At 38.3% G+C, this 25,120-nt stretch overlaps 1 protein-coding gene across 1 annotated transcript in view; it reads left to right on the top strand.

Moving 5' to 3' along the window:
- The window catches only part of LOC118329845 (contactin-associated protein-like 4), a 70,760-nt gene extending 58,785 nt beyond the window's left edge, over positions 1-11,975 (top strand). The window contains exons 20-24 of the mRNA XM_035664170.1: positions 3,091-3,224; positions 4,111-4,198; positions 6,369-6,584; positions 8,552-8,623; positions 10,161-11,975. Of these exons, the coding sequence (XP_035520063.1) occupies positions 3,091-3,224; positions 4,111-4,198; positions 6,369-6,584; positions 8,552-8,623; positions 10,161-10,348 (698 nt within the window). The 3' untranslated portion in view covers positions 10,349-11,975. The remainder of the gene's footprint in view (positions 1-3,090; positions 3,225-4,110; positions 4,199-6,368; positions 6,585-8,551; positions 8,624-10,160) is intronic.
- The last annotated feature ends 13,145 nt before the right edge of the window (positions 11,976-25,120 follow it).

Raw genomic sequence — 25,120 nt, 5'->3', positions numbered from 1 at the left:
TCCTTGTTGCTGAGACCTGATTATGAATCAGCAATGACAATATATCCCTGTTGATCAACAATACACTGAAGGCACTGTTATGTGCCCAGAGTCAAGACATTGTGGCTATTTGAATACTCCATAAGTACCTCCTCTACTGCTAGAGTAAACTTCCTGCCATCCCTCTCCTCTTCTCCTGCAACTCCTCTGTTCTCTTTCTGCCCTTTTTGTGACTCTTTTTCTCTGGTCCACCTTTCCTCTGCTGCCATTCACTTCTCTGTTTAATCAACTTGTCGGTAGTACTGCCAGAAGAGCAGCAAGAGGGGTCATTTGAATTGGAAAGGACAAAGAAGGCTGATAAACCTTTTACATGCAGGATTCCACCTTCCTGTGAATAGTCTGTGAACATGCTGCTTTAATAAGCCAGACTGGAGGTAGATGATGACCAGCAGGTCATTAGAGTTACCAGGATAATCAGGTAGTCGCCAGAGAGCTACATTAAAACTGAAGCACCCCATCAAAACTTAGGAACAGGTTCGTTCTGGTGATACAATTTTGTAATAACACTGTCAGCAGCTCGGTTGATGTTGTGCTCTGCTGTTAGCAATAAAAGAACCTGTGACTGCACCTGTGTAGAAGTGTCACCTTAATGTTTCAAATGGCCAAGGTGTGTACTTTTTACTGGTTTATATTTTCTTTCATAACTGTAAAGGATAGGTCTGAAGAACGATAACTTCTTGTCCCTCTTATCCTTTTGTTGAAGTTACATTATTGTTGTGTTGTAATGCAGCTGTGAGCACAGTTTTTGATATTCTGCTTGTTAGTGCCTTCCTTTTACATCAGACTGCAAAGCTGAAACCAATCTAGTCAGAAGCTACAAAAGCCATATAAATCCACAATATGAATGGATATCATTAAATATATCCTTTTTATTACACTGTTTCTTTTATTAAAAAGTAGGATCAGAGGTTGTTTTTAGTAGCTGACTCAAATTTCAAGGACCTCATTTGTCTTAAACTATTAAACAAACATTCATTTTGGCATAGGTACATTTCTTTTGTGTGTATATTTAGAACCACTTCTGAACAGGCAGAACATAAAAACGTAGCATACTAATTCTCAAATTACAGATAAACTCCACTGTCTACTAATCTGTCTAATAATAGACTGTAAACTATCATTCCTGAAGATGCGCATTTCCGTTTTTATTTGGAAAACAAGGTAATCAATGTCTCTACTTCATCTTGTTTCTCTACTACTGCATCACTGAGCACACCTAATATAAGAGATCCAGAGGATCTGTTAATGACATTAAATTGTAATCAATCTGTCTCAATAATAAACTGTTATGTTTCAGTAGCAGTAAGTTCAATTGACAGGTGTATTTTATTTTATGCTTAAACTGTTAAAAAGTGCAACAATTAAAACGTATATAGAAACCAGTTCGTAATCTATGAATTAAATTGAGGTCATACTATGCTGTTCTGTGTTCTGCAAAACAATGTGCGTCAATTGAAACAGTTTAATGTGTTTGGGGTTTTTTGTTTGTTTGTTGTTACTTTTGTTTTTTTGTCTTTTTCGGCTGCTTCCTGTAGGGGTCACCACAGTGGATCATCTGTTTTCAATCCCCCCCCCCGCAAGCCTCCCTATTTGACTTGGGACTAGCAATTAGGAATGTCTTGAGAATCCCTAGTGGCAAGGGACCAGCTTGGCTTTATATAATGTAATTTATTACTGTGATGATCTCAGGTTCTCAAATTACACACTGTTAAGTGAAAAATGATGCCCTTTAAATTATTTTGATCATCATTATATATATTGTAACTTGAAAGCACAACAGAGAACCAACTGTGAACCTGAATTTCTATAAACACATTGTCCTATGCTTTAGACTCACCAGATCTAACTCCCATTCTTGTAGCTAAAATGCTTCATTTGAAAAACAATGACGTGAATTTCAGATGTTGAAAGGTGAAAAGTTCAGCCATCACCAGCTTTTCACCACCTACAAGCTTGCTGACAGTCTCTATGTCAGCTGTCAGCGCTGTGGTCACGTCCTGTGACTTGTTAATCGTGGTCATTACAGTGTGAACACACTGCAAGACTGCTTCTCGCTTTTCTACGTCGCTTCTCCTCTAATAAGTGTGGTACAAGAGGCAAGCGTTAAGTGTTAAAAATAATTAGCAGTGCTGAAGAATGAATGAATAATGCATGATTCAAGAACTTGGGAAAACTTTCTTCTTTTTTTATTCCGCACTTCTGCTCTCACTCTTTCTCTCTCTTTCTGCCTCTCCTGTAAAGTCTTAGATTCTAGTCATATTACACCGTGGCCTCACCAGGATTACATGCATTCAAAATTATTATCCAAGATATGCTCATGTGAAATGAGTCAAATTGCTTTAATATGCACTATATGCATTTGCACTGTAAAATGAAAAATACGCTTTTAAACCTTTTAATCATCCACACAGCCTGCAGATGAAGCCTTAAATGAAGGGAAAATCATATAAATTAACTTGATTCTGTATACCATTATTGGCAGTAATTGGCCCTAATTTTCTAAATATGGAATTCTTTTCAGCTTGTTATTCAGCTGCTGTTGCCCTGGAACATCCAGCTCTCTTAATACATATTAATACTAAAATACATTTTTATTGAAATAGACGATGGGTGCGACGACAGATTTAGCCAAGCAAATATCTGAAGAAAACTTTACCGGTTCTGTAATTGGATGGCTTTTAGCAATTTAAATCTGAAATGTTTCATAATTTTAGAAGTTAAAATCTTAAACATTGAAATGCATTGTATAAATTAGGAACCATAAATGGCTAATTATATTTGGTTCATCATTTGTTAATAATTAATTAATACTGCTGTGTGCCATAAAGCCAATGAATAACATTATGTAATATCTATATTATTTATTACGTATCACAGAAACATTGTTTCTTTTGGGCAACAGGATTTTCTTAAATGATAAAAGGCCTTTGTGTTAGACAGATTTAATTCAAAAGCTTTATTTGTTCATTGTGAAGTCCTGTCTTATTCTGTGTCTGAGTCACACAGTAAGATCCCCATGTGGGTTTTGTTTTTTGTTTTGTGTCTGTGCAGACAAGCTGGAGGTGAGATACAGACTAGACGGCAGTAAAGATGCCGAGATCCTGAGGAGCAAAGTGAGGAACCTCGCCAACGGACAGCTGCATGCTGTTACCATCAGCAGACTGGCAGATGCTGTCTCTGTGCAGGTAACGCATACACAACAGTCTGAAATATTCCTCTCAGTTAGCACTAAATCCTGAGTCTCCCTTGCTCAGCATCCTCTCTGTCAGTCCATATCAAGGACCAGTAGGAGAAACTAGAAGAAGACAGCAGGGACGAGCTGCAGGAAACGCTCACAGATAATAATGTCTTAGCTGCATTGAAACACGTTGGTGGCAGCTTGGGAACACCTCTCAGGGGTTTTTCTCACGCATTCTGCTAGCTTTGGGTCAGGTTTGCAGGTCCTGTTTAATACATTAACCTCGGGTCACATGACTAAAATACATAATCTTTGCTTGATGATGATGTTGCACTTGCTATACTATATTATACTGATTATATATTATTATATTATACTATACTGATGATACACAAGTGTAACTTCAACTGTGTTCCCACGCACTAATTATCACAGATGGATCCTTCACTGTTTTCTTTGAATTCAAATATCACAGCTCAGGGCAGAGTAACAGCTAACTTATTCCAACAACTTCTCAAAATCAAATGACAAGACATGTTGACATGATGGTTTGGGTTAAATAAGTACTAAGTGACCATTACCAAAGGTGACTGAGAGGATTGACTTCTTATCATAATTACTACAGTCACTCCACTCACTGTTGTGTGACACTGGCTGAAACTGCTGATGAGGTCAACAAGTCTCATTCAGTAATTCATTAATTTCAGGTCCTTAGATTAAAAATTCTACAACACAAACATGTTGTATGCTTGGTTTTTCAGTCTCAGATAAACATGTACCAAGTTGTGCAATAATGAAGATATCACAAAAACTAAAGCTATGTATGCTTTGAAGTATTTACTTTCCGTTGATGTCAAGGTACTTTTGAAGTGGAATCTTTCATTCTCTTTTAGGTTGACCAGAACACCAAAGAGGACTTCAACCTGACATCTGATGTAGAATTCAATGCCATCAGGTCGCTGGTCCTTGGCCGAGTGCATAGTAAGTGAGATGGACCCAGACAAGACCTTTTCAGACTGCAGAGCACTCAGACACACTAATTTCAAAGATGTTCTGCTTTATGACAATGAGGTTTTGGAAACTTTCATCATGATGGTTGTATCCTCTTAACAGTTGTTGTCCAGAGGATTAAGCAGGCAAAGAACAAACAAAGTAAAAAATATACATGTCTGGCACTCAGCACCAAGATGGGACATTATTTAGGTCTCTTGTTCTTGGCAGAGTGCACTCAAACTACTTGGGGTGACATATTTAAAGACTGCTAGAATTAGGCCGAGTATATTTATTTTTCAAATAGGCATTTCTCTGCTTGGTTGTGCTCTGCTGTGTTGGTTATTGTCAACTGTTTGGTAGCATGTTACATTACTGCTCGGTAACAGCAAGGTAAACGTGGGGTCTAGTTTAATAATAAAACTAATAACCAGCTAACAGCTTTGTATTAACCATGGGTAATATTAAATCTGGGTAATATTAGACTGAAATTCATGTAACAGGGTAATTAGGGCCAAAATAATGGAGCAATACTATTTAGTAATATAGTTATATCTTGGTAACAATATGGTAACCTGCTAACAATACAATTGTTATATCTCTGAAATATTTAAATTAAAATGGTAATATGGTGATATTAATGGATAATAAACTGATAAGAATGGGGTAATATAGGTTGATCTTTTCACAATGTTGTAGGCTACTATCAGCGTAATACCTTCAAGATCACATGAAAATTCTTCGAATTCAAAATTGGTAATCACCATATTATAATTATGAAATCCATCCTCCTTATTTTCCAAATTCCCTTCCCCTTTATTTTTAAGGTAACACTGTACAAATTATTATTATACATGTAATGTTGTGACTTGACCTGTTTCACTGCTTTTAACTAAACGCATTGGATACTGTTGATTCCTTTTTAAACTTCAAAGGAATGCCTTTTATGAATATGTATTTTTTATTGTCTACCTTACATAACGTGAATGAATGATCTGGATATAAACAAACAGCCAAATAACAGCAATTAAGGTAATTATTATGCCTCTTTACCATGAACTTGAATGCTGTCTATCTATCTGCAGCTTTGTGGCCTTCAAACAACATTTCACAAACAGAACTTCTTGCAGCTAATGCAGGATTTCATATAGTACATAATGAAAGTGCTCTTGTTACAAGTAGAGATAACAGACTTTCTTTATTGCCACAATGTATTGCCACAACATTGCTCTGGATATGCCATCATAATGCCACTTGTGCCGACCACAGAGCAATTTTAAGGCCAGTGCTCATTATGTGCTGTAGTGTATGCTCAACAACTTTTCAAACTTTCCAGACAGGGCACTCATACAGCTAGACATATGAAAGCCATAACACCTTGTTCTCTTGCAAGGTTATGGGTGCTTCGACAATGCAATGACTCTTTCACCTCATACATATTGCATCTTCTTTGTCCAATCTGGTACCTCTAGGTTGGCTGGGAACATTGCAGTATTATTTGTTCTAGAAAGCTGTATTGCTGAACAGTTGGACAATAAAGCTTTTGCCTTTTGATTCTCCCTGCTAAGACACGGACAAAAATACACATCAGGTTGCTCCAAAAAACAGTTTGAAGACTGTTTGGAGGAGTAAAAAGCAGATACTGATGATTTGGCGACTGGATTAAATGAAATCCAACTAGACCAGGGAGTGGGCCTGAACAGTTTAACCTTTCTCAGCATGAAAGACCATTTCATCAAAATAACTCTGCTCTTGTTTTCTTTCTACCTGATGTGTCTGTTAAACAGATAAGACAGCTAACAGAGACATAGCACCACTGTAATTTACTTTGTCATGACCTAGTTATGTTCTTTTTGAGCGGCGCCTTCAGAGACAGACTAAGAAATAGCTTGTTAATACGATGAGAGGCTGTGGGACTTCCCAGACCCAGGTGTAGCACTGCCACTGCAAACCCACTATAAAAAGTGATCCCTATCTTTATAAGCATAGTTTGATTAAGTCATTGATAAATGGGTTGTAAGTCAAACGAGTACAAAATGTTTCATGCGATAAATGTTATATCTAGGTATGGTCTGTGTGAATGTTCTGTGTGAATCCAAAGATTTTTAAAAATACTAATAAACTAAACTAAATTATCCTGTGTCTCTCTCTTTCTTTCCAGACTCTGGGGAGTTAGACCCGGAGTTGTCTCGGCTTGCCACTCTGGGTTTTACGGGATGTCTGTCTGCTGTTCTCTTTAACTCCATCAGTCCTCTGAAAGCTGCTCTGCTCCACCCAGGCACCAGTCCTATCACTGTTACCGGCCCACTGGTCCAGTCCATTTGTGGCTCCACTTCAGCCAATCCCTACGCAGCAGAAACCACACACCACCTATCAGGTCAGAAGAAACTACTTTCGTTTCCTTTACTGGTATTGATAGCACCTTAGTAGACTCATGACCCAATCTCTAAACACTCATGAGACTGTGGACTTTGATTGCTAAAACTGGTTGAATACAATTAAAGAGTTTAAAAAAACCTGCATTCCAGAAACAGTGTTTATGGTGGTGACCTCGCTGGAAGTCCATTTTCAACACATTAAAAAGCTCTCTCTTTGTTACAAAGGGCTTCACTATATCTCTAGTTTGTTCCACTACAGAGGAGAATGGGGGGAGAACATTGTTTCAATCAAGGCGTGTCCTTGAAGTAAGGGGCATATGTTTGTTAGTAGCCGTTCTCGCCACCATCTAAACAACCACTTTGCATTTACAAATCCCAAAACAATTGGTTGGCACTGGTATCACTAGACAACCACCTTAGGCAAAATTTACACTTGTCATTTCAAGTGTCTTATATAGGCTACAGATCCGATTTATTACGCTGTCATTGATATTTGGCCACGTATCTGCATCTTCTTTGTTTTCCTAAGCTAAATGCAAATTAGGGAAAACCTGGAGAGTAGTGGTAATTCCCCTGAAGCTGTTTGGGAACTGCTCAAAACAGCAGAAGAATAGCTCATGTACTTTAGCAGTTAAGTTAGCAGCTGACTTTTTACACTTTCTGAGTGGAATACAATCTTAACTGTACAGTTTGACCTCCAGAATGTTGAATGCTCTTCTTGAATGGTACATAACCAATGCTATGTTTGCTTGTTAAGAAGAAAAAGTTGTAGGAAGTTGTAAGTGCTTCTGCTCTCAAATATCCGTCAGTTGCTGCTATAGGAAACGTAGACCCAGAGGCTTAAGACTTGGACTCTGTTTGCTCAGATATGCCCAGACAATGGGGATATGACCATACAATAGCTGCAGCAGCATCATAGTTTATTTTGACTTACACACAGGGTGAGGATAATTTAATATTGACTCAGCATTCTCTCAAGAAGTTCTTTTTCTTTTTTTTACAACAGGAAATCTGTCTTTTAATGTGTGTCTTGTGGAAAACTATCCAAACTCACTTTTTGAGTGCAGGCTATCAAGTATAAAAAAGCTGTGACATACCTTACACACACAAAAAAAACTAAGGAATGGATGAAGGAATAATAAACATGGAAATCATGGATAACAATAGATTGGAAATCAATCTAAAGCTGATCCTTTGGAGAACAATAATTTAATAAAATCATAAACTGCATAATAAAACAGATTTGTAGTTTAAGAAGGGGTGTTCTTGGAGGCATGTTTCCTGGACGGAGATCTCTCTTAGCTGAGGCTGGTGCAGCTTTTTGAAAAAAAATAGTATTTTCCGATTTAATAAGTGAGAAGATAGTGGCCAGAAAGTAGCAAACCTGAACTCACAATGTTTCTTCAAAACCTTATGGGTGTCCTCACAGACATTAGAGCCCCATATTGAAGGTGTATGCCTACAATCACAGCACCCTCTTTCTCAAGGGGCTCAAATTAATAAACACTATTAAAGTTATCATAGGTGGACTTTACAATAGGAACTTTGGATCTCTAATAATGTAATGGCACTGGATTAATAGCCCCTAGATGAGGCAATTAGTTCATACCAGGGAAAAGAGTTTCCATATCTTTCCCCTGTGGTCACTCATACAGAGAATTGTGTGAAGATGTTCTTTAGTATCCAATAAGCTTTATCTGCACTGATGGTAGGCCTATATATGATTCCTGTTTGCCTTCTCTGTGCATCCCTCTGCAGTACGTTTCTCAAATTCTTTTTTTTTCATGTAATGAATGACCTCCTTGCTCCTCTCTGTTTACTTTCATCTCTTCGTTTTCTTTCTCGTCACTCTTTTTATTCCCCTGTGATCCTTCCTCTGCATCTGTTCTCTCTTCTCTTTCATTCCTCCCTTCACTTCTGCGTCTCTTTCTCTGCTTTCTGTTTATTCGGTCTCTCTGTGCTGCAGGTCAGTCTGGATCAGTGGAAACAGGTCAACCTTTAGTGAATGCCATCAGGAGTGACTCAGCTCTAATTGGAGGTACTGTAGCAGCAATGTTTTTCACTGTCACTCTGCCATTATCATGAATCAGTATCAGTTACGATACAGTTTGAAACCTGTGCTCCTACCAGGTCCTTTTATACCAATAAATATTACAAATTTCAATGCGCATATTTTAGTTTTTTCGATTTGTGTAGACCTTTACTTTGTTTTTAAACATGGTTGTCAGGCAGGAGCATTATCATAAATTAGCATGCTGTTTAGCTGTTTAACTGAAAGCCCTGAGTTGTCCCTCAAACAGCATGACTTTGTCTGAGCACACAAAGGAAACACAATACAAATGACTTTATATTCCAAGTAAAACAACCATACAATTTTTTTATTTATTTATTTTTTATTTATTTATTATTAACATCAGTGCCGAGACCTTTTAATAGCTGAAATTGCCTGGGGAGCCTGGAGAAAATGAGCTGACTGCAACCGCTAATGATAGAGCAAAAGCAATCTAATGTTTTCTGTTTTGCCTGTTGGGCCACTGACCAATTGCTTTTGAGGAGTTTTGTTATGTAATGTTTCATCTCCAATTTGCTTTTGTTTGAAAACGGAGCATGCAATTGTTACACTGATTTTCTACCAGCCTGATTTTCTAGTGAAGTCATACAGTTCAGGATAACCAGGAATCTCAACATTTTACTCCATGAAGTCATGTGAATTTCCAGTTGAAATGTATTCAGTGGGTGAAATGAACACTTGGTGGTGCAGTGGTTAGCACTGTCGCATTACAGCAAGAAGATTCCAGGTTTGAACCTGCCCCCTGGGACCTTTCTGTAGTCCCTGTGTAAGCATGAGTTTCCTCCAGGTGCTCTGGCTTCCTCCCACAATCCAAAAGCATGCAGGTTAATTGTTGGCTAAATTGCCCATAGGTGTGAGTGTGAATGGTTGTTTGCCTCGGTGTGTCAGCCCTGATGAACTGGTGACCTATCCAGGGTGTACCTCGCCTCTCGCCAAATGTCAGCTGGGGATCAGCACCCTGCAATCCTGTAAAAGGATAAGCGGTTATAGAAGTGATGATAAAATGAATGCAGCAACATACAGAGAAATCCTTCAGGAAAACCTGTTGCGGTCTGTGTGAGAAAACAACAATCCCTAAACAAACAACAGCCAAAACAATATCTCAATCCAATCCAGAATTGACAGGACTTTAGAATTGCTGTTCACTCACAGTACTCAGGAAAGCTGCCAGACCTTGAGCAGTTTTGCAAAGAAGAATTGGGAAAAACTTACTGATGTGTAAAGCTGATACAGATCAATCCACACAGACCTACACAGGATGCCTCCACTAAATATTGACGTAAAGGGGTACATCCTTGCAGTCAGTTTTGTGTTTGTAATGTATCTATTTTAGGCAATTTTGTATATGTTTTGCAGTAATAAATTTGAGTCATGATGTTTGCTTTGTTTTACTGGCTCGTCCTCGCTCTTTAATGTCCCTAACATAGGTCTAAAGTGTGAGTAAAGAAGGTCCACATTCCCAATGCTGAACCGCTGTAACTTTTGCAATTTCTCTTCCTTGCAGGTGTGATAGCAGTGGTGATCTTTGTGACCGTGTCTGCGTCAGCCATAATGGCCCGAATCTTCTACAGGAGGAAAGGGACGTGCCAGAGCCAGGAACTAAAAACAGTAAAACCTGAAGACAACCCGGAGCTGGCCTTCAGTGGCTCACAGAACGGTCCGAGCGAAAACCAGAAAGAGTATTTTATTTAGGCGGAGGTTTGATCTCCTGCTAACCCGGGAGTGTTGGAGCTGAGGAGATGGACAGACAGAGATGCCTTGTCAAGCCTCAGTGCTTTACACTACAGACTGAGCCCGAGCAGTGGCTCTACAAGAAAGAAAGACACTAACAGAACTATTCACTCATGTTCTGTTTTCTTTGGTTTTGTTTTGTTTTTGCTTCTGTGGTTGTATTTTTGTAAAGTCTGTATAAAGATGCACAAGAAGAAAGTGTTGAATTTATAATATGTCAATACTCTCAGTAGAAGACTTGTAAATATTTAATGATGTAAATCTTACAATGATGACTTTATATCAACCAGTCCTTTCTCTGTCCTATTGAAATGTTTGAAATGATTAAACAAGGAACTGTATTTTTCATGGAACTGTTGGAATGAAAGTTACAACAGCTTTGTTGGGTTTGGGGTGATTTAAATACATTTTCTGACATGGATAAAGTCTGACAATAGATGTAATTGTGACATAATTAAGTGAGTGAGTCTAGTTAATTAAATTTACAGTTGTTTTCATGGTTTTTGTTGTTTTGATTGTTTGCTCCTACTGTATGACCTGTGGGTAAGCAAAACTTTCCATTTTCTCAGTCTTCTCTTAAAGTCTCTGCATTTTATTCGCCATGATTCTCTTTCATTACATTACAGCTTGAAGCAAAGCTTAGCTGATATATTATTTTTATATTTATTTTGAATTGATATCTTCTTTCTGTGCCTTTCCTGCCTCCAACTCTCAGTGTAGTTCTGAATAGTTAAGGTATTGAGACAGACACAGTTGCTGTTTTTATTGAGGACTACAAGATATTCCAGCCTTTCTGTACCCAACATCGTTCCAACTGAAACATTTTATTTGTCAAATTTTCCGAGAAGCAACACAAATACGAAAGTGTGAAAATAAAAATCATGTAGTTTAAGCTGAAGGAGAGCAAAGGATTTCATTGAAACTGACTGTACTCATTCAGGTGTTATTCAGATCTAATCAGTCGAGCAACCAAACAGACACAAAGTAAGAATCAACGTGTGTTTCTGCTAGATTTTAAGCAAAGGACTGGATGTCCTTTAAGTTTAAGTTTGAAAATGTTTTTATGAATTGTATTATTGATATAAGACACATCTTCATCACATGATTCATTGTAGGAACACTTTCATAGTGAGGTAAAAATCTTCATAAAATGCCCCCAAACAGCCAATAAACTGCCAACTGAACAAACCTGATGTCTAAAAGTTGAGAAATAAGTAACGTGATGAATAACTTAATCATACTAGCATGGTATGCTTGGAAGGGAAACAGGGAATGCTTAGCTTTCTACCAATCCACCATACAAACATGCTCTGAATATAAAAACCAGTAATATGATCAGCTTCAGCCTGGTGGTGCGGTACATTATGACAAAGCCCTATCATCTGTAAAACTAATACATACACAAAGTGAGGAGCTGCTTTATACAGTGTGAATGGTACTGTTACTGAATGTCACTTTACATTTCTGGTTTAGGTGGAAGAGGTTCTCTTCTGGCTGTACATCACTTTAAAACTATAACAACATAATGATCTTGACAGTATGATGGGTAATTACAATTAACTGACTTTCTGTAAGATTTTAACTTGTACAGATATTTTAGTAAGAAACACAATTCTGTTCAGTGAAAATAAAACATTTTATCTTTTTCTGAGGCAGGCCTCTCTTTCCTTTCAGTTGAATTACAATCCTGTACTTTTACTGCTCCATTAGGTTTTTTGTTCAGATTTTTTTCAATAGCATCTATTGTAAAAGCAGAGTCTTTGTCAAATGATACAAAGAGTTGAATCAATAAACATGAAATTTTCAGGTCGATCAATGAACACCTTTTAAACACCTGAATAAAAGCACAATCATTTGAGGTTTAGAAAAGCTAAATTAAATGAAGCTGAAACACAGAAAATGTGATTACCATAAATTTACATCTGTACGTTTGGCCCTTTAAAATTTGCTATTGGATTGTTATTTTTCTTCACCATGTGACATTTCTGATGGATAATAATATGCATCTGTCTGCTGAGAGGAGATAACTTCACCGTCTGCTGCTTTGTGAAGCATTCAGGTGCTATAGATGTCAGGCCAATTCTTGTCACAGGTCCACCTCGCCTCTCTCTGTGCTGAAATAATAACACACAGGACACAGAGCTTTGAGATGTGATGGGGCCTCCCACCACATGCTGTCCACCCCCTTTACACAAACACACACACACACACACACACACAAACAGGACTCTGATCATCCAGATGACTGTGTGGTTGTCTGCAGGTATTATTTACAGAGAGGGATGCATCCATGCCTCCAGTAACACCTCATTAGGGAGAACAACAAGAGGACGTGTTGTAATGACACATGCTGCAGCACCAAAAGGGGAAATAAATTCATATTATAAATCAAGATCATTACCTTGGTTACATGAAGAGAAAACAATAATATGAGTATTATGTCCTTCCAAAACCTGATTTATGTGAAAATGTGCTGCCATAAATTATTAAAATTAGATTACAATAGAAAAACTCCACACGTGAAACTGTCGTCATTATAAGACAATAAGATAGGCAGGGACAAATTCGCTGAGGAGCAGGGGGCAAAAAAATATTACTAGATATAGATTTAGGGTAAGAATTAGGTTTAAGTAGAGTCCTGCAAGAAATGTAAGCTCCGTTATAGACAATTTACGTTTCTATATTTCCATTCTGAGGCTAAAAGGTATAGTCTAAATATATTACACATTAAATGTTACCATTAAAATATCAATGATACATTGATTAGAATGAATACTAGCATTGCATCAGCACCATTCTACATACCCTGCACAAACCCAAAACCTACACATAAATATATGGATGTGTGTGTTTAATGGTTATTATAGATAGAATAGAATAGAGGGATAAATAGGTAAGAGAAGTTTAGACCTTCTACAATTTGTGATGTTGAGAAGTATGTGTTTTGGATTTAGTCTTTTGGCTTTAAGAATACTTTGAGAAGGTTTGTGAATCTGCTTTTTAGCTTCAGTAAACCAGCAGGCAACTGCTTCAGTAAAACAAAACTAGACACACTGCTGTGACAGAGGTTTAAAGTAAACCAGAGGTGCAGTTGGGGAACACTTAGACTGTGACTTTAGTGCAAAAATTAACAATGGAAGTGTCTCATCAGGCCACAGTCATATCCTGGTTAAATGAAGAATTAAAACTGGACACTAAAGCAACTTAAAGCTCATACTTGACTTTAAAGAGTTTGTGGACATATGCATTACACAGCCATCAATCAAATCACAACTGAATTTTACCTTCTGCTCTGTCGATGGAGCTGAAAAAACTTTAATACAGAAGTGATGAACAGAGAAGAAGAGCTTTTATGATGTCAGTTTCTCTGACAAACATGCAGTTTGGATAATTAACAGCCGCCTGCGATCTGATTAGAGATCCCATGGGACTGCAGGTCCACAAACAGAAACAGCTCCAAAAACCACCTGATTATAAACGACAGCACAGACCTCTGGCTCTGTATCGCCTGTGCATCCATCATAATCATGGAGGGAAATGTGTCCAGAATATGAATTTGACATTTATTGATGTTAAAAGACTTCTCAGCTGTGGGCTGATGCTGGTTGCATCACAGTCAAGGTCCTGCTGTCCCTCATGTCACCTGGCCAGTGCTGTTAAAAAGCCCTGCCGACAGCATGTGGACCGCCTCTGTGTGCACACTGACAGTGCCATCGTCAGGGGTCAGCAGCACAGGTTGGACTGCTCAAGTGAAACTCAACTTTTTTTTTTTGCTGCAGATGTCAGTTGGTCAGTTGGGAAAGAGACAATGCGACTGGACATATGACACCACAACCACAGGAACAGTTGCTCCTTTGTTTTTCATAAAACTTAATTCAAAGAGTTGATAGTTATCCACCTACACCACACCAGAGCACACAGCATGGCTTTCAGCCCTCTCTTCTCTCCCCTCCTCTTTCTTCTCATCTCACTTTTGGCGTGATCACAGCACAGCAGCAGTGGGAGAATCATATTTGGCGCATATATTAACCTCACATTAAAAAAAAGTATGAAAAAAAATAATAAATAACACTATAAAAAGTGCTTTGCATGTTGATGAATACCTGATCTGGCGTATGTTGTGGGCTAGTTAGCAGCATGGATACAATAGTCAAAATAAAATGTAAGAACAGCGCAGAGAGTAACAATCTAAATATGATTGTATTTATTTTCCACTGTTCAGTCTAGCTTTTGTCACTTTTGGCCGATACCCAGGATGATGCTCACTTGCACCTACAGAGAGTGTATGGAATGCAAGCAACAGGACACTGACTGCAGTTCACTTAATGGCCACTGGTGTCATTATTAACAGCAGTTTTGTGAGAGTTACTTATAGAACCTTTGAATCAATAAATCACCAAATTATAAAGTGTGTTTGGATCATCCCGAAAAAAGCTTATTTATTATATACTTTATTAAATTACTTTCCAAATTCGTGTAGGTGTGGTGTATTTAGAAAGAAATCAATTGTGCAATTGCAACCAAATTAAGAGAATACGATACATGGTGATGAATTTAAATTACAATACCTGACGACAGGCTGACATTTTGCATGATTGATGATGCTTTAAAATACCCCCTGAAAAAGGATGAAATCTGTATTTTTATGAAAATCTAGATGCAGATTAAAAACTTTAAAACCCATATAATTCTTGCCAGTATTCAGCAGATTATGTATGTTCACAAAACTCTTACCGATATATCTTGCAAGTTTAACATGTAAATTATAAAATGTCAAACATGGATAAGCAGCTATGAAGAAGAAAAGAAAAGTGCAGCTGTACAACTCATTACCTGCAGGTGGTGTAAAACTCGCAGAGGCTTTTACTTTCGTCCCCTGTACATCTACAGCCCAGCATCTGTTTCTTTTCTCACTAAAAGTTGGTGCAGATCAAAATAGAACTGCAGCTCCTGCATTTAAATGTTGTTTGTTAGCACTCTGTCCTGTCTCAATTTGCTTCCTCACAATTTTTCTCACACCATTAAGATTTTAAAATGTGAGCCATAGGGTTAATTTAACTGGCCCCTCTGAAAGAAAAGCTATATACTGTGGATTAAATGGTCCCAAACGGCCCCTTGTCTGTTGGGAATATTTATAAGATTAATTCAGTTTCATTCACAACATCGGGCGCTTAGTTGCCTACAACTCCTAAACTGAGATAATACAGAGAATGATGAGGAAGAATGAACGCACCCAGAGGATATTGGTCTAATCTAAAATTCCATAATAACAATTTTAGAGGACAGTTTTTAATCACAGACTCTCTGAAGATGAGATGGAATTCATCTGTTTGTGTTTAAAAAGCCTCTTTTCTGTTTTCATCAAAAAAGTGGATTTAATGTCTGTAATCAGTAGCAACATAGAAATATTAGTTTCTTACATTCAGTTTCACATTATTTTTCTTTTCTCTGCAGTAGATTGGAGTATTTTGGGGGGCCTTATTATCATTTTATGATAATATGGCTCCCTTCGTGTCATACAAGTGTCATACCTGCCAGAGCACTCATTGCTGTTCAGCTTAATTAAAAGTCAAGAGGTGGATTTTATTATAAACCCTAATCTAGCTGAGCCTTACAAACCATAGTTAAGTTCTTCAATCAAGGAAGGAGTCGCCTCACCTGCCTCACCTGATTTCTATCACCTAATTATCTTAATCCTATAAATATACCCCTTTTTTAGCATGGCCCTTCTTTCACAAGATCTCACTGCTGACTGTATTTAACACCTCATCTGACACAGCTTCACTGTCACGGGTAAAGATAGGGAAAGGGCAATTTTTGATTTAAAAAATAGAAATGCTTAAAGCAGTCCTGATGCCATGGGCTTTTAGTTGTTTAGCAAAGCAGTGTGAACATTAGTTTTTGGTGGGGAATGAATTCCTTCTCCTGTAGACATATTTACTGTCATTGCAGTTTGTTGCTGTTTGTTGATCCTCCACTTTGTGGCATCAATCCAAGGAACCATGTGTTTACACAGGTCTTTTCCAAGTGAACTAGTCCTATAGCTCTCTGAGTAACATGCCCAAGATAACTAGTCCGTCCCTCACAAATCATGAAAATAAAAGGTGGTGATGAGTGCATTAAAGTCGAGGTCATCTGTTGTCTTTGCATTTCTATTTTGATAAAACCAATAAAAAAATGCCATTGATCAGATCTGACCATCAAATGACACTCTATTTGACTGGGTACATCAAAGGGTATTGTATATCACCATGGCTGCTGCAGCAAGAACTCAGCCTTGGTAGATAGGGCACCTCTACCAGGTTAGCTACCAGGATGCCCCATGCTCGACCTATAATACTCCATAACACTAAATACTACTGTTTCTGTATCTAACAGGGTTGGTTGTTGCCAATTAAATGTACTTAATACAGTTCTTTGCAAGGTTTTTTTTTTACCAGAGGCAGTGTGGTGAGGGGTTCTCACAATGTTGTTGTAAAACTCCTTGTAGAAGTCATATATGTTTAACTCAAAACTCAAGGTGGTGTTTTGGCAAAGATCAAGAATATTAAGCTAGCAAGATATATTGCATTATGTGCCTGTTTTTTTTTTTTTTTTTTTTGGTGGGATGATTTATACAGCAGCATCAGACTGACATTTACCAGGGAATTTAACATGTGCACTATCACTTTTTTTTAAAAGAGCAATATATTAATAAGTTAATTACTGAGCACTCTGCAAAAGGAGAATGTACGTACCCAGTAAGTAATGAATTAAAGATCGAGAGATGGCTACTTGGGGAATATGAATACAGTATTTGAGTTTTCTACATTAATTTTTCAGACAGCTCGTTGCAGCTGTCCCACCAGGCAGATTTTGTCCATTTGAAAATGTTGTCATCTGTCCCTGCAAGATGTAATCATACTGTATATAGTTGTTTAAACCAACAAAATCTAAGTATCATTTCCATAACTTTAATCAAACGTCATGCACCTTTTGTGAGATGTGACTTTGTTTATACTATTATGGCATGTATCACATGAAAGAGATAAATATTATACCTAAATGATGTTAAATTACAGTAGCCAGGACACTCCCATGTTTCTGTGTTGAAAATGTTAAAAGAACTGACTTTATTGAAAAACACAAAAGAAATCTAGCTTTTAATTAATAATCACACTAAATGTGTCCTTTGTAATAGCCCTTTAGAATAATACATATAAGCCTTTTCTGATCTGATATTTTAGGGAAACATTTTAGATGAGTTAAAATTACTATTTGTAAGGATTAGGGGGAACTTGGTCCTCATAGTTACAATAACCGTGTGTTTATGGTCAGGAAGAAATCTTTATAATTAAACAAAATCAACACTGACTGTTCAGCAAACAGCTACCCCTCAATGTTTTGTTGACCCATCCATCCACCCTGACTTCCTCCTTCTGTGGACCATAACAACGTCACCTTACTTCCCCCTTTGATCCTGAACGGGCAAGAAAGAGTCTACAATAATAACCTATAATGTTTTGTGGAACTATCTGAAATGACTGATGTTGTTTTTCTTGGAAGGATATTCTCACTTGTAGGCATGAAAGCTGGATCTTTAAAGGTTGTATTTTCTGCTTTCTATGAATGGACAAAAAATAACTTTCTTTTGCTGCCTGTATTACTGCAACATCCCTCTGCTGCAGATTCATTCTCCACAAAATCAGGAGGATACGTCTGTCACCCAGAAAGTGACACCTACTAATGCAACTCACTCCTGGCTGGTGTGCCTGAATGCAACATCTGTAGCTCATCCAAGATCAATCCAGCAACTTCCCTGTTGGTCTTAAACCTACCCATGTTCTCCCACACTACATCTGTTCTGACCATTTAAAAAAAAAAAGAATAACGTTGATTTGTATGATTCTCGCAATTTTGGGGTATCCACATGGTTAACTTTATAAGTCACATCAGAAAAATAACTGTACTGTAAGAAATAAACTAACAAACCAGTCTTGTAACAGAATCCACTTTTACAACATTAATCCAACATTTCCTAAGTTTTGCTAGAAGAAGTTTATTTAGCAATTTATTGGCAAATGAAGGATTGCTAGTGGAAAAGGAAGCTTTTCAGTGGAGTATTCCTTTAACGCACATATTTCTTTCCCTAACCTGTCATTGTGCCATTATTGCACGATCACCCTGTAGTCGTCATTCCTAGTGTGTTTTAGATCTCACATTTGCAGCCATGTACATATTCATTAAGCACAGATGGGGGGTTCAGAGTGACAACACTGCATGGAAGCCACCCGAGTTGGTGTTCCAGCTCAATCACAATCACCACCCACGCAGTGTTTTTCACTCCGCATATACATATGTTATGCAGTGTTCAAATCACAACTCTCTATCCATATTTATAGCCATCTATGAGCGAGCCAGGCCATGTGCTAAAGGTCCTCTCCTCTCCTGTGTAATTATTGTCTCAGTTGCTATAATACATCAGTAATGCTGTTTATGGCTCAAGGTCAGAGCTAAGTGTCCAGAGAACTAAGGCAGTGATGGATTACTGTTTTCCAGATCCTTGAACTCTGCAGGACAGTGACAGATTTCAGCAAATCAAGAAAAAGACCTGTTTTTTTTCTCTGTCTTTATTGACAACTCAGAGCACCTGAAGGATAAACAGCCTCAGCTTTCCTGCGTGTCTATTCTCTGATGTGGACCCTCATCATCCTGTGGGATAAATGGAGTGTCTCCCTCTGAGGAAAATGTAATGTCAACCTCCCTCATCTTCCTCCTCCGCTTCATCTAATGGGTTGTTTCTTTGCGGTAAACACATCTGCCTGTGCATAGCACTAGTGTCTTTTCCCCAACTTCCCTATAGTGCTTCTCTATTCTCTCTATATATCTTAACATAGAGAAGCACTATATACATATATCTATAATGCACACACTTAGTTACAGTCGGGTATACATTTTTTAAGTCGTCAGCACAATTCTAGTTCCCATCCCTTACTATGCACATACTTAAGTTGGTGTAGAGCATGGACTTTTCATGCTATTAACAAAATCGATGATTACACTTTGAGGGTCACACATAATCATAGGAAATCATGAGTATGTATAATATTAAACATGTCACTACTTGTGATGAACCAAGAGAGATTTAAAACCAAATACACAGCTTTCATAGATCCACAGATTGCTTCAAACACAGAATTGATAAAAGTCGGTGGCGGCGGCGGCAGCGGCTCAGTCCACCATTGTTACATAGACGCTGTGTAGTTGACCTTCGTTAATGTATCGTTACCTTATAGAGGCACTTGTTTAGCAGTTTTGGGTCTGGGCAGGGATAAGTTTGATTTAATGCAGTTACCTGTTGTTTAGCTCACCAGGTAAAGGGGTGGCTGCCACTGTATTCTGGTTTTACAGATGTGAATTTAAGTAAGTAGAAAAGAGAGATTTCAGTTGTCCCAGTAGTTTTGTTTCCACTTTCAAGTTTGTATTCATGGGATGTAATGTAGCTGGTGAAGAAAACTGAACATTTAGCAGCTGAAGACCACATGTTTTTATTAGGAGTTCGTGGAGAGAAAAGCAAAGCTAAAAAACAAATTAATATTGGATAGTTTATTAATAATAAAAAGGCCAAATGAATGAATATGTTGTTGTGTATAGCAACAATATGTTAGACTTAGTGTTTCAGGTTGTTCTGGTCTTCCTTTGCCCCCAAGTGGCCAAAAAACTATGAATTCAGCTTTAAAATAGGGTTTGTCAGTGAATAGAGCACACTGAATGTGTTACTTTAACAACCGCCATCCCACACAATTTCCCAGCCGTGCTGTGACTTGATTTTATTTATTTATTCCAATCTCCAGGGTTTTTACCAAGCACAACTCAGAACTCCTTAGGGCTTCCATAACATCAAGATAGCTTGATATGAACATAAAAGTGCCACAGATCAGAGGCTGAGGGCTGGTGGGCTTCCATAGAGGGATATTTATCAGCGAGCAGGTTAGACTCAGAGATACAATGCAGAAAAATTGCATTCAGCAAGGATTATTTTGCTGCATCAGAAGAATTTGTCAGTCTTTTTGGCTTATTTGGAATCGTTTTTGCATGATGACAAAGACAAATATTGTGCAACCATACTAGCCCATATATGCATACAATCCATCATATGAAATGGGCCTATCTTCACTTTGTCCTATTTTCTTATACTGTATGGACACATTTCATATTCAGCAATAACAAAAATTCTCACCAAACAATGAACCCTGCCCAAATTAATGTGTTTCACACTGAAATCACACCCAATCCTAATTAGTGGGAATAAATTCACTCTGCTGAAAGACGGCACCTGCAGCTACAACTAGATCTGAATCAATTCATCTGTGCATCATTTTGTTGTTTATTCTCATCCATCCCAGTCAGTGACTGTTGGGGCTTTTCATTATGGTGAAAAGTTATTTCATTACTTTCCTGCATTGGAAAGAAAAGGCACCAGTTTCATTTTCAGTCAGAAATGAGTTTTGCCATGTTTGTTAATCAGTGTGTTAGGACACAGGAGGATAAGGGATAAACAATAACCTTGGCTCAGTCAGCAAATCAACACATTTTCACATATCCTCTGCTTTTGTCTAGAAATTCAAAAAGAAGAAAAAAAAATCCCATAAAGCCATTTTCTCAATTTCACACTGAACATTTATTACTTCCTCCACTTTTTTCTGTTCCAAGCTCAGTCCCAATTGTTTCTGTTTGTCTGTTTGTTGGTTAGCAAGATATCTCAAAAGTGTGAACAGATTTTAATTAGATTTGTTGAAAAGTTCAGCTTTGGGTCAAGAAAGAAGTGTTTCTTTGTTGTTAGGGTTTTTTTTGGGGGGGGGGGTAATTTAAAAGGATTTCTTGGGGGGGGAGGAACTAACCATCTTGTCCATCATCATTGTGTATGTTAATACAGATATTGATGCATGCTAACAAATATGGGTTATCCCTCCCTGCAAGATGCACTGAGTACTTTCTAGTTTTCTTTTGCCTTTTGTTAGGCACATCAGCATGGAGGCGAATTGTCATCCCCACCAGTCACTAATTCCCAAAATTAAAATGTGCTTTTTAATGTATGTGCTAACCATTCAGTCGCTTTTAGATCTGTTTGTGTACAGATGAAAAAAAACAAGATATTGTGTTAATTTATGAGTTTTAGAGGTGCTGGTGCATTTTTTACATTTTGGAAAGGTAACCTCCTGGGTCCAGTTCCATACTTATCACAAGACAAGCCAGACAAAAAGTTGTAAAGTTTGAGTGAAGTGTGCCTTTAAATGCCCATGTCCATTAAGTATGTCTGATTCTCTCTATATCCAGTTTACATTTGTTATTCCTGCTGTATTTCCTCCTCATATTTTCTCACAAATGTAATATAAACTGCTGTAATTAAGAAAGATACAAAGTACAAAAACAGTGTGACAGAGTCTGTAGGGTGATATGAGGTTAATTTCAGAGACTCCTGTTGGTGTCAGTGACTGACAGTAAGCAGAGTGTAACATATTGTACTTACTGATTTAAAAAAATAACCAATTATTGCTTCATGTTTTCTGTGATGAATCAGCTTGCTCTGTGGATGTTGTTTTTCCCACTAAACCAAAATAAATGGCATGAAACAAGTGGTTTCTTCTGTAGGGAGGAAAACAAGCCATTATATCTCTTTTACATACTGATTTGATGCAGACACCAGCTGCAGGAGAGGCAAAGAGAGGCAAATTAGATGATTAGCACAAATGTAAAGAAATACCAGAATAAACCTTAAGTGCACAGTTTCTATTCAGTTTCAAAGGCCTTTTGGTTCATATACACAGCACAAAGTTAAGTATGGGTAAACAGTCATTTCTGTAGTTTTGTTTTCAGCAGCTGTTCAGCCATCAGTGTTTGAAGCATTGAGGTGTCTCTGAAACCCACTCAGCATTCAGTCCGTTGCCGTGTCCTGCTCCCTGCAGGCTGCCGAATGAGAGCTTCCTACTTTGTCAAATCCACAGACAGTCTGCATGCCTTGGCCCAGTCCCAGAGTCTCATGGGCAATCTTCCATCCATTGACTCCATGCAAACAGAAGTGTCATGACCTGACTTTTCATTCGTCAGCCTCAGCAGCCAGCATCCAAACTTTGTTCCTCGTCTGTCCCTGTGTTACACACCACCTTCCCTTTCCTCATCATTAATGAAAATGTCTCCAATCAAAGTATATGATGACTACTAATATGTTGTAACTATCAAGAACAACAGGTTGAAAGCATACTAGGAATTTTTCTGGCCAGAAATAATTTCATCTTAACTGCCGAATAAATGGTAAAGGTGGCTAATTTACCTTTGTGCAAGGTAAATGGATACCTTCCAAATGACAGGAATACACTGAAATATCTGTTGTGAGTCTTAAATACTTATCCGTGTTTGAAAGATGGCTCTGAAAAGTTTGTAGCTTGTTCCTTAATTAAGGATGGCATCATTTTTCCAAAACAGGACTACAAACGCCACTTCTATTTTGTACCTCCTGATTCTGCTGCAAGTGGCGTATTTGGGGAGTTTGTCACTTTTTGCTTGCTTTCAATTTGCAACTACACTGCTAGATGCCACTCCTGCCAATCCTACACACTGGTCCTGTAATGAGTATTTTTTTAAAGTGCCAACCATAAATAGTATCAAAAACCAGGGTTTGATCAAATGAAAATCTTACAGATTGTATTGTTTAACCAGCTGTGAAACATATTTAAAGTTCTGATTTCTGACTGAACAGAAAGAGCTGAAGAGTCCAAAAGGGAAGACGTTCTTGCATTTGCTGTGTGGCACCATCCATATTTTACCTAACCCTGCTCTGCTGAATGGGAAACAACAATGATTGAACTTTCCTCTTTGTGTCTATCGTCACAAATGAAAGCTAGCCACAACCAACGGTAGCAACTACTTGACACGCAACAAGTCACTATGTTGCCAAGCTTCCAGCACCACATATTTCACAGGGATTAGGTGCCACTTTATGGTGAGACCAAGCACAGACTGTTGTTATATTTGGCATCCCCTGAGTATTAATGTGTGAAGTGAATCTGTGTGAAGTACTTCTTCACTGAAAAGAAGCACATGGCCCCAATTAGACGACCTCAGAGGCTGGGACAGGACAACCACAAAGCATATGGAACTATAAAGGCCACGCTTTTGTTTTGTCAATCTCTGTCAGCATCTCTCAAATATTAAAACCCATATTCACAATTAGCGGGAGGATCGAATCAGCGCTTTCCATTTTCCCGAGCATGACTACGCCAGCTGCAGGAGCAGGGACTGTGTCACTTTGCTGCTCTGACTGCAAATGAATCTGAGCAGCCTGATTTGAGCTAGACAAGTAAAGTTTAAGCCGATTCATACAGAATGCTGTAATTAGCAACTATTTAAAGCAGGTATGAGAAGGAATAAGCATAGTTATCTCCCTGAGTCAATGGCAATTAACTTGACAACACTAAATTGGAGTTTTAAAAACCCAGAGGAAATATGGCTAGAGTCACGGCTGTTATGTTTGATAGTTTCAACAAAAAGTTCCAGTGAGAGCCAATTAGTTGTTTTAACATGAAGGTAGTCGAGTTTCACAACAAGACATGTTCAGAAGGATCCTCTAAAGGCTGCTGTTAGAGATGTTGGAAAGCCTGTGTGGCTCAGATCCGGCTCTCAGAACTGATACATCGATTTGATCAATAGATTTGGCAGCTGAGGCCGTCCGCTGAAAGCAGCCGATGTTTGAGCTGGCTGCAGTGCTTCCTTGCATCTTTTATCCTTTACACACGCCTCGCTTCCCTCTGAGAGAACAGGGATCAAACACGTCACAAATCCCCGACGGAAACACAAGCTTAGATCCACACTCAGCAGCTCACATACAGAGACACACACTTCTGAATGGTTCAGGTTCTCTCACACACACATCCAGTGTACAAACAGATGAATCAAATGTGGGTTCATGTACACACACAGAGAAGCTCCTAATTCTCCACAGCTGTTGTCACTTTATTTTGATGTTTTTGCAGTTCTGTGCTGGTGTGAACGGATGGTGTGTGTGTGTGTGAGAGAGAGAGAGAACCATTTTTTCCCAGGGTACAACAGTTTTTCCTTCAAAGATTACAAGATATCTTGTTTCATCCCATCTGAAACACCAGCCAGACACACTTTTCCCTCCTTTAGTGTCCTCATCTCTCCTCTCTCATGCTGAGCTCCTGAAATAAATATATAGAGGTATGTTAATTTCGATTAATGCTTGGCCATGAAGAAACTAATATAAATGCTGGATTCCCCATAGATGTGTTACATGGCTGATTGCTCTGATCCCCTTTTTAATTGCCTTTTAATTAACATGGTAAACTTCACTAAACAGTAAAATTAACTTTAAGCAGGTGCATACTATCTTGGTGTGTGTGTGTGTGTGTGTGTGTGTGCGCGTGTGTGCGTGCGTGCGTGCACACAAGAGGAATTTAATTGCACATTTGGATGCAGCTGTGGTGAGTGAAATGATAAACCATGTTTCTACTGATAACATCAGTCTAGTGGCTCATGAAGTCGTTGTTTAAATTACAGGTGGAGATTTTAACAAGAATGTGACTGATTAGCACTGAAAGCCGGGGAACATACTTCAGGTTTGTCAGTCCCACCAACTCTAGTTATGCTCCGAGCCATCCTCTATCCGGTGTCCCTCAATTGCTGATAAGGCTATCACTTGCAATTGTTAGCCACGGCAGGCAGCGTCATTTCCTTGGT

Source organism: Morone saxatilis, unplaced genomic scaffold (assembly GCF_004916995.1).
Source record: "Morone saxatilis isolate NCDOM2014 unplaced genomic scaffold, NCSU_SB_2.0 Contig19, whole genome shotgun sequence".
NCBI classification, from domain to species: domain Eukaryota; kingdom Metazoa; phylum Chordata; class Actinopteri; family Moronidae; genus Morone; species Morone saxatilis.
Note: the sequence above shows the minus strand (reverse complement) of the source record. Positions and strands in the feature narration are given on the sequence as shown.